At 39.6% G+C, this 12,733-nt stretch overlaps 1 protein-coding gene across 2 annotated transcripts in view; it reads right to left on the bottom strand.

The window, feature by feature from the left end:
• The window catches only part of ANKRD13C (ankyrin repeat domain 13C), a 78,169-nt gene that overhangs the window by 14,389 nt on the left and 51,047 nt on the right, over window positions 1-12,733 (bottom strand). The window contains exons 7-12 of one of the 2 annotated variants that reach the window (XM_054980963.1): window positions 12,025-12,169; window positions 11,206-11,337; window positions 10,770-10,931; window positions 8,973-9,055; window positions 6,979-7,077; window positions 5,005-5,105 (exon numbers count right to left, since the gene is read on the bottom strand). In XM_054980963.1, the coding sequence (XP_054836938.1) occupies window positions 5,005-5,105; window positions 6,979-7,077; window positions 8,973-9,055; window positions 10,770-10,931; window positions 11,206-11,337; window positions 12,025-12,169 (722 nt within the window). The remainder of the gene's footprint in view (window positions 1-5,004; window positions 5,106-6,978; window positions 7,078-8,972; window positions 9,056-10,769; window positions 10,932-11,205; window positions 11,338-12,024; window positions 12,170-12,733) is intronic. The other variant, XM_054980964.1, reaches the window with a different exon arrangement.

Below are 12,733 nucleotides of genomic sequence, written 5' to 3'. Positions count from 1 at the left end.
GAAAAGACTGGCTGTACCTGGCCAAAGGGAACTCCTGCTATCAGGTGTGGCTCTTCCGTCCACCACTGCAAGGTTCTAAGTATCAATCGAGGTACATTGAACTTTCGCTCCTGCGAGTCCCTCTCGCTATGGTAGACAGAGATGAACCACAGTTGCAATTCCCGCATGTAGATACAGGTGTGCGGAACCACCACAGTAGTAGAGGCCACAAGGCCTAAAAGAATCTGAACCTGTCTGGCAGTCTGAAAACAGCAACGTTGAAACAGCCTGACCAAGGACCTAATCTTTTCCATTCTATCTACAGGCAAAAAACCCCGCACTCCCCGCCATCCAGGACAGCTCCTATGAACTGCACCCTCCAAGCAAGAATCAACTTAGATTTCTTCCGGTTCACGAGCAAGCCAAGCTCCTGACAGGTACATAAAGTAAGTTGTACTTGCCTATCTACATCTTCCTTTGATTGGCCAGTAATTAACCAATCATCAAGGTAGGGATAAACACAGCAACCTTTAGTGCACAGATAAGCAAAGACCACCGCTACATATTTTGTGAGAACATGGGGTGCTGTAGATAAACCAAAAGCTAATGCCCTGTATTGGTAAAGCTTCCCCTCAAAGGGAAACCTGAGGAACTTCCTGTGTGAACAATATATTGATATATGAAAATATGCTTCCTTAAGATCAAGAACTGCAAACCAACAGTTAGGGGTGAGGAGTGCCAGAACCGTGTGAAATGTAGTCATGCAAAACTTACAGCTCGCAATAAATTTGTTCAAATCTCTTAAGTCCAATATAGGCCTCTTTCCCCCATCCTTCTTTTCCACAAGGAAAACCCTAGAGTAAAAACTCAGCTCAGACTCACCATCTGGCAGGGATTGTATAGCACCCTTCTCCAGTAACGCATCCAACTCAACCCTCAATTGAGGGCATGACTGAGTATCAAAAAGGTTAGGAAGGACCAGAATCGGAAAACTTTCAAACTCAATATTATAACCAGCATAAATGATTCTTAACACTCAAATATCAAATGTAACCCACTGCCAAGATGGGGAAAAATCACATAGCCATTCCCCAAGCTGGGGAAAAATCACATAGCCACTGGGGACGGCCCCTGGCCTAGTCAGAACTGCATAGATACAGAAGCCTGGTCCTTGCTCTGCTGGGACTGAGATTCATGTCTCTGCCTCTGGTTCTGCCTCTGCCTGGAAAAGCCGGATTGACTGCCCTGAAATTGGTGATGGGTAGGATATGGATACCCTTGGTACGGCTGGTATCTGTGCGGTCTCCCTTGGAATAGGGGTGTCAGAACTCTGAGTGCCCCCTTGTGGCTTAGCTGGGAGAATGCTGTAGGAGCGTGCTGTCAACCAATCCTTACACTTCTGTGACAGATACTGGTCCGTCTTTTAGGAGAAGAGTGTTTTCCCCTCAAATGGGAGATCCTCAAACCTTGTTTCTAGTCTCTATTGGCAGAGCTCTGGCACACAGCCACGAATGCCTCCTTAGGACCACAGTGGACACCATGGTCCTGGCCAACGTGTCAGCAACATTTCTGCCCGCACTGATCTGATGCTTGGCTAAATAGATACCCTCTTCCTGGAGAACTCATGCCAAAGGCCACTGTTCATCTGGGAGCTTCTCAAAGAAAGCAGCTACCTTGTTCCACAACGCCAACTGGTATGTCCCCATCATGGCAGCGTAATTGGCAGTTTTGATGTTAAGTGCTGCAGACGAGTATATCTTGCATCCCAGAATATCAAGTTTCTTGCCCTCCTTGTCTGAGAGAGCGGTGAATGGGCTCAGACGCTGCTTGGCCTGTGGCTCTTCAGTCACCAGGGATGATGGCGGTGGATGGGTAGCCAGGTAAGGACAGGAATCGTCCTTGGTCTTGTATAGACCTTCTGCTTTTTTGGTCATGGCTGTGAGTGACGCTGGTTTCAGGTATAGGGCTGTAATAATCTCCTTGAAGCCCTCTATGACGGAACGCCACACGTCATTGAACCGGAGTAGATAACAACAACATTCAATTTATATACCACTCTTCAGGACAACTTAATGCCCACTCAGAGCAGTTTACAAAGTATGTCATTATTATTCCCACAACAAAATACGCTGTGAGGTGGGTGGGGCTGAGAGAGCTCCAGAGAACTGTGACTAGCCCAAGGCCACCCAGCTGGCTTCAAGTGGCGGAGTGGGGAATCAAACCCGGCTCTTCAGATTAGAGTCCCGCGCTCTTAACCACTACACCAAACTGGCTGAAGGATCTTGTCCTTCGATTTTGCTTCAGTAGAGGAGATGTTGACCTCCAGCACCTTGGCCATCCGAATAAGCAGCTCTGTATAAGAGTGAAAATCATCCATGGGGGACACCTCACCCGACTCCCCCACAGCCTCCTCCAGTGTTTCTAAAGGTGGGGGTCAAGCTATGTTCCTGGTATGGGTATGGGTCTCCCTTCGAACTCAACAGCTGGAAGACCAAGGAGTGTCACCTCCTTGGTGGGGTAACTGACAGATCCCTGGAAAAGACCTCAGCATGATAAAGATGTCCCAAGTCAACCTCGAAAGGAGACTTGGAGAGATACCATTCCTCCGTCTCATAGTAGCGCTTTCGTGAAGGAGAGTGTCTGGATGAGCGCCTTTGCGGTATTTTGCCCTCTTTCTCAGAAGAGACCATGGAATGCGACTTGGACCAAGGGGACGGGGACCCTGATCGTAGAGAAGCTGAGCGCTGTTGTTCCACTACTACTACCTCCTCGTCCGGCAATGCTCTATCTGCAGTCTTGCCAGACAGACCCTCAGAGCAGTGCTTTGTCTTTTTAGTATATTTTTGGGAAGGCTCTTCCCCCAAGGATGCTGCAGCAGTTGGAAGCGAGTGAGCCCTAGGTGGGGCCGACAAGGTGGAGTCCTTCTACTTCGATCGACAGGCCCCCATCAGGTCTGATCGGGATGGAGACCGCAGATCTGAAGTGGCCCGATCCCGGCTTCAATCTGAACTACTTCGGGTGAGATGGATTGTGCTTGGCTCCAAGGTTTCTTCGAATCCAATGAGGTGGTTCTTGGCACCGACGACGGTCTTGCGGTCGAGGTTGGTCATGGTTCCGACGCTGCAGCCTCTCCAGTGGCCGCCGGGTCTTTAGATCTCTCTGCCCTGGCCTTAGGAGTAAACTTCTGGCAATGTTTACAACCCTGCAGCTGGTGACCTTTGCCAAGGCACATCAGGCAGAGAATGACCGTCAGCCTTGGTCATTTTAGCGTTGCATTTAACACATCGCTTGAAAAGAGCTTTCTCAGACATTTCGAAGAGAAACGATCAGCACATGAATGGAAGAAAGCACATGACGACGAGCTGGAACCTCTCAGCACATCAGCAAAAGAGAAACTGAAGGTAGAAGGGGACACCCCGCCTCTTCAGGACCGGTTTCAGTAGGAAAGCAGTCATGCAGGTGCTTTGGGAGAAGGGAGTGCCCCCTGCTGGAAGTTTAGCTAAAAAATCCTCCAAAACGGCAGGCCTGCGCATGCACAGTCCCATGTGGGACTGCACAGAATACTGAAGATGAACTTCCTAATTATGGTATTTGAGATTTGGACATACATTACCTGGTGTTTTAAAACACTATTTAAACCTTTTTAATAATTTTAATAAAAACAAGGTGATCAGATTACATTTTTCAAAATAAATGAGGGGAACAAGTTGATTTCCTCTTATTTTTGCCTCAAAGTAAGAAGCCTCAGCTAATGCAAAAGCAACTGTTCAAATCCTATATTGTGTACATCATATTATAACTCATTTTGATGAGACAATTAGTAAACTTCAATACACACTAAATGGATCCTTAATGGAATTCTTATGCCTCCAGAAAAGTTCCCCAGGACCCCCTTTTTTCTTTTTATATCATTATTCTCTAGCAACTACCTGCACCTCTTTATAGATATCTACTATATTTTAGAATTGAAGACAAGAATAGTCCCCTAAAAATGTTAAAAGCACCTTCAAAATTCATTATGCCCTCCTCTCAGGCACTACCTTATGTAGACCATGGTTACATCTCAACTTCCTTGTCCAACTGCAGGAGGGAATTTTGCCCATGGAAAGGAGCATGTGTGATTTCTGGCAATTACTCTGGTGTACTGAAAAATCCCAGTTTGTTGCTGCACTCAAGTTAGGATCCAGGTTACTGACTTTTTTTACAATATGTGTCTGGTAGAATTTCAGGCTGGAAACAGATTATAATTTCATAGTGTTGAAGGCAGTTTGAAAAAGGAGTGTATTCTTATTCCATTTTCCCCACTAATAATTAGGGTTACACATTTCTGAAGTAGTTGAAAAAACTGCAAAATTTGACCAAAGGCAACAGGACACAACAAAGGAAATACTGTTTCCCTCCAACCTCAAGCTGTTTACACACTAATATAGCCTTGGTTGCAATGCAAGTTGCATTTAGGAAATGAACATTTAAATACATGCTGAGAGTCCCTTATCTTTGGACATTCAGAGCTATAGACATATTCATGGGCACAAGCATTCTTCTCATGGAGCACAATTTTCCTACCTCCATTAGCAGCCAAAATGGTCCCTGAAATAAGGGAGAGGGAACCTCCAGCATAAGGATTTTGATGGCCATTTCAGGATGCTGTCTGAGAGGGAAGGTGGAAAAATCACCATCCCAAACCTTATGGCAGCAGAAATGTTAGTCTGTATCCAACCTAAAGTGCTTTGCAATCCTTTCTCATTCTCAAAAATGTCACACACATATTCCCAATTAATTAAATATACTGAGAAAAGACCTAGAACCACTTAATTAATAACATTCTATTTTTATTTCTGCATAATTTTCCATTAAGTACACTGAAGCAACAAGCCTATTCCATAGTCTAACTATACCTCTCCTCAGGCCTGATGGGCAAGTCACTACATTTCTCACTCCAAAAGGCAAAGACTCTTAAGGAACTATCTGCCTCTTGCATGGCAGACAGACCTTTAATTAATTAATTGTGAATGGACAGCTCACCTAACTTTACAGGAAATCCTGGTGGAAGCTTCATCTGCACAAACTCCCGCAGTTTGTTAAAGTGCTTGAATGGTGCAATTACTTCTAAAACATTCAATAACCTGAAAAAGAAGCACATATGATGATTCTTTCTTTACTCATGAGTGCCAGAATAGTGTTCTGTATTAAGAGAGATGCTTGCAGAGCAGATAGCTGCCCCACCCCCACCAACCCCTTTCACAAATAAAGACAAGTCCAGTAGGGTAATTTATTATTCTTGGCCATTGGTTCATGCAATCAAATAGAATCATGACTGCCAGCCCTCATGAAGATTAAACATGATAGGTCCAAATACCCAAGACTCATTTAATCCATTGCATTCCATGATGTTTTAATGAGAATAGACAGTATTTGATTACAATTTTTTTTTAAAAAATAGATGCTTCTACTAAGATCTAGTTTGTCTATCTCTTGTCCTTTTTTCTACAAAAAAAAACACTTTGGCAATAAATTCCTCAGTTTCCTCTTCAAGATTTAACACTATAGAATTTACTCTTAAGTAAGGAGAAAGCTCAAAATGTGCCAGGTATCACATATTGACTTCTAATAATAGTATGATCTATGAAGATGTCCTGAGAAAAAGAGGCAAAAAAAATTCTTTCAGGGTTTAGAGATTAAAAATTTCTTATTGGCACAAATAAAAAAAAGGAAATACACTGAGAAAGTTGTGAAAGCTTGAGGAACTGTTATTACTGGAAGATAAAAAGCTAGTCTCAAATATATGCTAGTTATTAATTGACATACAATGTAAGAAGGAAAGAAGTACACAAAGATGAGGTAGAATGATTTAGGCTATCAAGTATGAAAGTGTGCATTTACAAAAGGTTCAACATTTATACTGAATCTATAATGAGGGAAAATGTAATCAAGATGAATGATATGAAAAATAAAAGACACTAAAGTTTGTTATCAGATAATACAGCAGATGGACAATTAAAAGGAAAACTGAAGATCCAATCTAAACTTTGGTAGCATCGTTAATGGATAGATAAGCAATACATGATTTACGTTATGTTGCAACAAATAAATTGTATATTTGTAATTTCTATTAAAATACATTTTTAAAATTAGTATTTAACATTTTCTTCTAGGTGAGCTAGATATCCAAGAATATTCTACAGTTCAAATGGTAGTTTTCAAAGACCATTAAAATTCTTCCAGATAATGAAAAAAACCAATTGTAAAACTCCATGCATAAAAATCAGTGCTCTCTTAAAAGATTTTTCCATACTGATCATTAATATTGGAATTTTAGAAAACTCTGAGAACTCTCCATTATAGATATTGTGAGAAAAACTGTTACTAGCCAGAAAGAGAAAACGGGGGCAAAGGAGAGACTTGGAGGAAACAAACTACGGAAATGATTAAGCAGTAAACCATGTAGAGATGTGGGGGAAATGATTTTTTTCTTGATTTATGCCTTACATCACAAAATCAGTAATTGGCAGAGGCATTATTCGTATTAATTTTATAAGAGAATTTATTAGCTTTCCAATAGCGCTCTAAATTTTGAAATTGGTTGCTTAGGTCATGAATAATAGCTAAAGTTAGAAAAGGTGATAAAGCATCTTTCATGGGGGGCTGTATTTAAGGTCTTTAGTCTATTTGATTTAATTATTAGCACCTATACGCCATGTTGAGCCAAGAAGGAAGACAGGGTATAAATATTTAGGCAAATAAATAAAGGGAAGGTGTTTCTCAGTTAAACATTAGAGAAAGTTCTCCATAACTAATGTTTGGCTTAGAAAAACTTGGTTCATTGTGGAAGCAAATAAACTGACATGAAAAAATCTGATATGAGCAACAACTCTCTTATATTCCATGAAAATATATTCAATTGTAGTATCTGGAATAGACATTTTCTGTTCATTAGCATTCTTTAAGATCGTCACATTCCCTTTCACAAACATGTACAATAGACAGTTGAGGACTTACGATTCAATTCCTAGAGGAAATTCTTGGCTCATGGCTATTGTAGCTTTAAATGTTTTCTTGCTTTCTTTGCAAACCAGTTCCCGACCCAAATGAGGTGCTCTAATTAAAGAAAAGAAAGATTAAAGTCTACTTAAAGATACAAAATAAACATTATTTTGATCTTATCATGGAACACATTGTCATTGGTTTGGGGAGCAAGGTGACAAGAACTGCTTAACAGAAAATCTGGAAGAATTCAGATAGTAGTTATCAGAGTTGGCAAGTTCCCTAGGCTCTAGCAGAATAAAGTAACTGTATAAAAAGGAAGGGGACTATAGAAATACGTGTCATTAAACCCTAAAAGATTTCACACAGAAACAAGTCAAATGTCAGGATCTAAAGAGTTACTTAGACAGGATTGAGGTTTGCCCATTGGGATTTTGGGATTTTTGAACAGCAGACTTCTATACAGTTTCAAACACAATTGCCGCTGAGGCATCAATGGCTATAGTATAAGAAACAGAAAGTGAAAGCCCTTTCAACAGGAGAAGCTATTCCACGGGGATCTTGGATAATGAGTTTCATGTACTCTAACTAGAACAGAAATAATAAGAAAATCATGTTTAAACAGCACACCAAGTAAGTTTAGATTTTTGTGAACTCACTTCTCTAGTATTTAGAATAAATTAAGCATGTGCTGTACTGAAACATACCTTCTTGCATGCAATCCTGCTGAAAAGTTTACCCATTATTCCTTAATGTTTACATCTCCATGATACCATTTAAAAGACACAAGTTTAGATGGAACATTAAGGAAACTTTTTAAAGTATTTTGTTTCGAAAGTCATTTGTCATGGGATGTTGAGGGCTACTGTTTGAGAAATACATGTTCGAAACGCTTGAGAGAGCTCAGAAGTAGCTGTATGGCTCTGAATTGTAGCTCTTATCAGCATGGTGTAATGATTAGATTATCAGAACTAGGAATATATGAGTCTGATTCCTCATCCAGGTATAAAACTCATTGTGCCAGTCACTCACTCTCAGCCTGACCTACACTGCAAAGCAATACAATGTTTTCTTTACAAAAAAGGAACAAAACACTAACTACTGGCACAATTCAGTTGATGCTAAGATTTCAATGAGAAAGTCAGGCACAGGTTCATTTTTCCCCAAATGAAACTAACATGAATCTAACACAACTGGAGCTACTCACATAATCTAAAACCTGTGTGTTAAATTCCAAGTAAATTTTTGGATGTTCCAATGGATTAGGCTTCACCTTACCGATACTGAAGACAGGGGGAATGACTTCACATGTCCTTCATCTTCAGTACCTTAAATATCTATGAAGTTAGCCAAGGATAGCAAACTTATATGAGAAATTTGACTATCACGGACAGTTTCACACATTATTAAATTCCATAAGTATTCCCTCTTGATCACCAATAAGCGCTCATGGAGGAAGCTGTTTGGTAACATCATGCATTCTGATGGTGAACTTACTTTCAAGACAGCAACTGCTTGGCTACTTTTGATTAGAACAGATACTTAACAGACCAATACATAAAACCAAACAGTGGAATGTAAAATAAAACAAGAGGTCAAACTTTTTAGCCAGTAGTTCAAAACCTATGAAAGTACATTTTTTGTTTAACCGAAAGCTTACATACTTTTGATATAATGGACATTATGCATCTAAACGAGAACTTCACAATCTCTGGGTTTGATCCAAAGGCTTCTAGCCACATGCACAAAGTATGTTATGCTCATGGAAAGGCTGCTCCTCATCTTGCATTGGAATGTGACATGACAAAAAAGTGAAACTAAATCTAAACACTTTTTCTACTCATGCAACAGAAGTGTCATTACAGCACGCTGAGTTCTTGTGCAAACATATGCAGGGGCATTAACAACCACAGCTCTCACTCACAATTGTTTGGATCTGCTATTCATTCCAAATAACCTTACCTGTAGAAAGTAGCAACTACGACCATATAGATATATTTAACACTCACTTTCCATTTTCAGCAGATATGTATTCCTCCCATGTAATTGTGTTGGGTGGTGGTGGCGTGAGAGATTGCCTTCTGACAGGCTGCTAAAGAAAACAGGATAATTCTTTGTAAAATGTTACATTGTATGAAAGAACTACAAGTGCTTAGTAAATTTCCATAATCTACTTCATAGGCCCATGTGTTATCTAAACGCTGCCCGCTTTTCAGGGGGTCAAAGTGGTACATCTGCCAAAGGAACAAATTAGATAAATACAAATGCAGAATACTGCTGTACTCACCTGTACTTCTTGGTTTTATTTCAATGGGAAATAAAGGCTAATTCAGTATCCCAACCAAAATGACAGGCAAAATGAATTTAAACATGTAACTAGTAAACAATCATGATCACTACAACTATTTCAGGAATACATACAAGCTTACATACAAGATACAGATCCGAGAACAATTCACAGATTATCAGCTTCCTGCTCTCAAACTTTCCTCCAAATCTAATTTCTATACCCTGAGACTGCAAAAGCATGACTGTGCTGGGAAAAAAACATGGTTACATTTGGCAGGGAGACTGAAAAAACACATTAAAAAACTATTTTTAGGGTCTCTTGCTCAATCGCTTCCTGGAATTCCTATTTGCTCTATGCAGAGTTCCTCCTGGCATGTTCAATATATGATATAAGTCTGTATTTCTGATGGCCCTTCCTAATTTCTTTTTTTTAAAAAGCACCCCCCCCCTAAATTAATACTTCTCAAAATGGATGCTTTTCATACAGTTCTTGATATACTGTGCAATTGAAGACTTCAGCACGATTAAGCAGTAGTTCACAAAAATGAAGCCTTTTTTGGTGAGGTGGAGGAAGTGGAATTAAGCCATTTCCATTACACAACTATCCCAACTGATGGTATATGCTTTGTCTCCAGAATACACACAGCTATGGAAATCCTACTGTGATGCTATAGAACAGACCCAAAGGCCTTGGTAGTGTTGATGGCCAGCTCCATTCTCAAAACAATTGCCTGGACTCCAAAATGCAAGAAAACCAACACAAACTTGTACTAGCTATTTCTATGAGACCAAGCAAGGGTGGTGGCAGAATACTGAAAAAGCTAGTGGGTTACAATGAGAAGACAAAATACTTCATTCTACATTTAAGTTACCCCAGAATCATACCAACCCTTAAGAAGAAAAGGAAGACTTAAGAGAAAAAAGCAGCACACAATAAATCTCCTTCAAAGTGTCAGCTACTTGGCAAAATTAAAAAGCTTCCTGTTCCCAAAAGCTATGCAGAGAAAAGAAACTGGAAATAGTCAGGCTGCCACTGCCAAACAGCAGAGAGAAATGTAGACTTATCCTTTTTACCTCTCCTAAGACCTGAGAGACTCTAAAACTCATATTCAATTAACCAGAAAGGGGAGGGGGTAGTGTCAGGAATTTCACAATTCATAAAAGTGATGTCAGAGAAAGGAGCATGCTCAAACTACTCTTTAAAATACAAATCACCATTAGTTTGAAAGCTTAAAATGGGAATTAATGACATTGATCACTTAGTCATTAACCAAGGCCCAATCCAAAAGACTGCTCTATGCATTCTGTCAGGCTTCCAAGATACTTCCTTCTCATAACAAACCACAACTGCAACCTAGGCAGCTTCAGAAACACTGTGCTGCAAGGAGGTGTCCATAAAAGAGAACATGCAGAATGGATAAATACAATTATTGCACATCAAAAATGAGTCTGTTTAATGCCTGTTCTAACCTCTATCATATCTGATTCATACTTAATTTAGCAAACTTTAACCATACCTCAAAGTTTTGTTCCATTAAGTTTCCTCCTTTACTCAAGCTTTCCATGATAGCCTTATTTCGAAGAATATCTTCTTCACTGAGATGCTCTCGTCTTTTCCTTGATTCCAACACAAGCCCATTAACCAGGTAGAAGTCTGCCAAGAAGTTTCCTACCCTTTCCTGCAAGAAAAACACATTTTAAACTGACCATCTATTATCTATCCACTCTGTCTATATTCTTTCCCTCAATTTTTTTTTACTATGCTTTTACTGGGGACAGTATCTGCTAATGTAACCTTTGCTCCCTTCTCCCAAATCTTTAAGACTAGATCAAAAGGCATGACAATACCATAGGGTCAACTCTGTTTGCCCCACAGTTTCAAATGTGATTTATTATCTCCTTCAGGCAACAGCAGCACAGGATGTATGCCTTTTTTCAAAAAGCCAGCCTTACTGTTTTGTCTTCTCGGAAGAGCCATCCTGTTTGGGCACGTGTGAAAGTAATTGATTTGGTTGATAATGTTGCTGAATAAATATCACTGCTCATCAAAATGTCAACTTCTTCCTCTGTTTCCATCTCAGATTCCTAAGAGGAAATGAATGACTGTCTATTATTTAAAACAAGGTAGGAAAAAAACCCAGAACCATTATGTTGCCAATTTCTCCTGTAATTAAGAACTTCTCAATAAGCAGCTAAATCCTCAGGGAGGAATTATCCACTGCAAGTGTGTGTGCAACACTAACATAACTGCTTCAGTGTAGAAACTGGCCAAATTCCCAAGAAGCAGATTACAGTGCACTTTGATTTCAGCTGCTTTCTGAAGCTATGTTTACATACACGGTAGGGTCTTGGACATTGTGCAGAGGTCAGTTCCTCATGCAACTTTCTAGCCTTCCGAGACTTCATGTATGCCTGTTATTGTTGCCAATTAAACTGGAATAACACCACTGCCATACAAGTAAAGGATTTTGAAGGGTATGTAATTTATACAGCATAGCACGCCCAATACCGTAGCAAAACTTAACTAGACATCTTTTAAAGCAATAGTATAAACATGAACACAGCATTAGATATGCAATACTATCAGTATTTAATGAGAAGACACATTCCTTAGGGTTTCGAAGTAAGTCCTCATAAGATTACAGGATATCACTGGTGTATTATATTGCAAGGTTTTTTAAACCTAGACATTCAAATTAATTTTTTTCATATAAAGCAGTTTACTTTTGGTTTGTAATGTATCTGAAACATTTCAGTCTTGCTAAGGCTTACCTCATGATGTATTCGTTGGTAAACTTTTTGTTCATTGTCTAAAACTACAAAGGATTCAGAGGGTGCAGCATCACCATTGAAAATGAAGCTTAAATCCCCTCGTTGGCACTTCATGTCAGTAAAGTCTATGAGTGTTGTGTCGAGCCTGCAGAAACATTACAGCACTTGAGACGACCCAGAATGGCATATTATACTGCTTAGATCAAGGTGTAATAAAAGGTGCTCTAAGAAGCCTTAATTCAAGTCATGTCTTGCTTCTAGGAAGACTACTGGAGGTGAAAGAACAAGCAAATTGAAAAGGCTAAATGAGCAAGGAAACAAACAAGAGGAGGCTGAGCAGAAAAGTGGAGAAAAGTATTTGATAATCTGAACTGGGCTTTTATGTTTAAGGTTCTAGAAGATATGAACTGGAAATAATTTTATAACATTTACACCTTACTGTCAGCAAAAATAATTGGCAATGAAGATTTAACAGAACCATGTGAGATTCAAAACAGAACGAACCAAGGTTGTCCTTTGCCCCCCCCTCTTGTTTATTTTGTCCTTGTAATTCTGAATAAAGATATAAGTCAGGAGGAAAAGATTGGGGGAGTAAAGATTTTAAAAGAGAATTATAAAGTAATAGCATTTGCAGATGATTTGGTTAATTTTAGAAGATACATTAAAAGGAGTTAACTATCTGATGTGTAAGTTAAAAGAATTTGGTGCA

Source organism: Eublepharis macularius, chromosome 5, assembly GCF_028583425.1.
Source record: "Eublepharis macularius isolate TG4126 chromosome 5, MPM_Emac_v1.0, whole genome shotgun sequence".
Classification (NCBI taxonomy): Eukaryota; Metazoa; Chordata; class Lepidosauria; order Squamata; family Eublepharidae; genus Eublepharis; species Eublepharis macularius.
The sequence above is the reverse complement of the archived record's forward strand: the minus strand, read 5'-3'. Positions and strand labels throughout refer to the sequence as shown.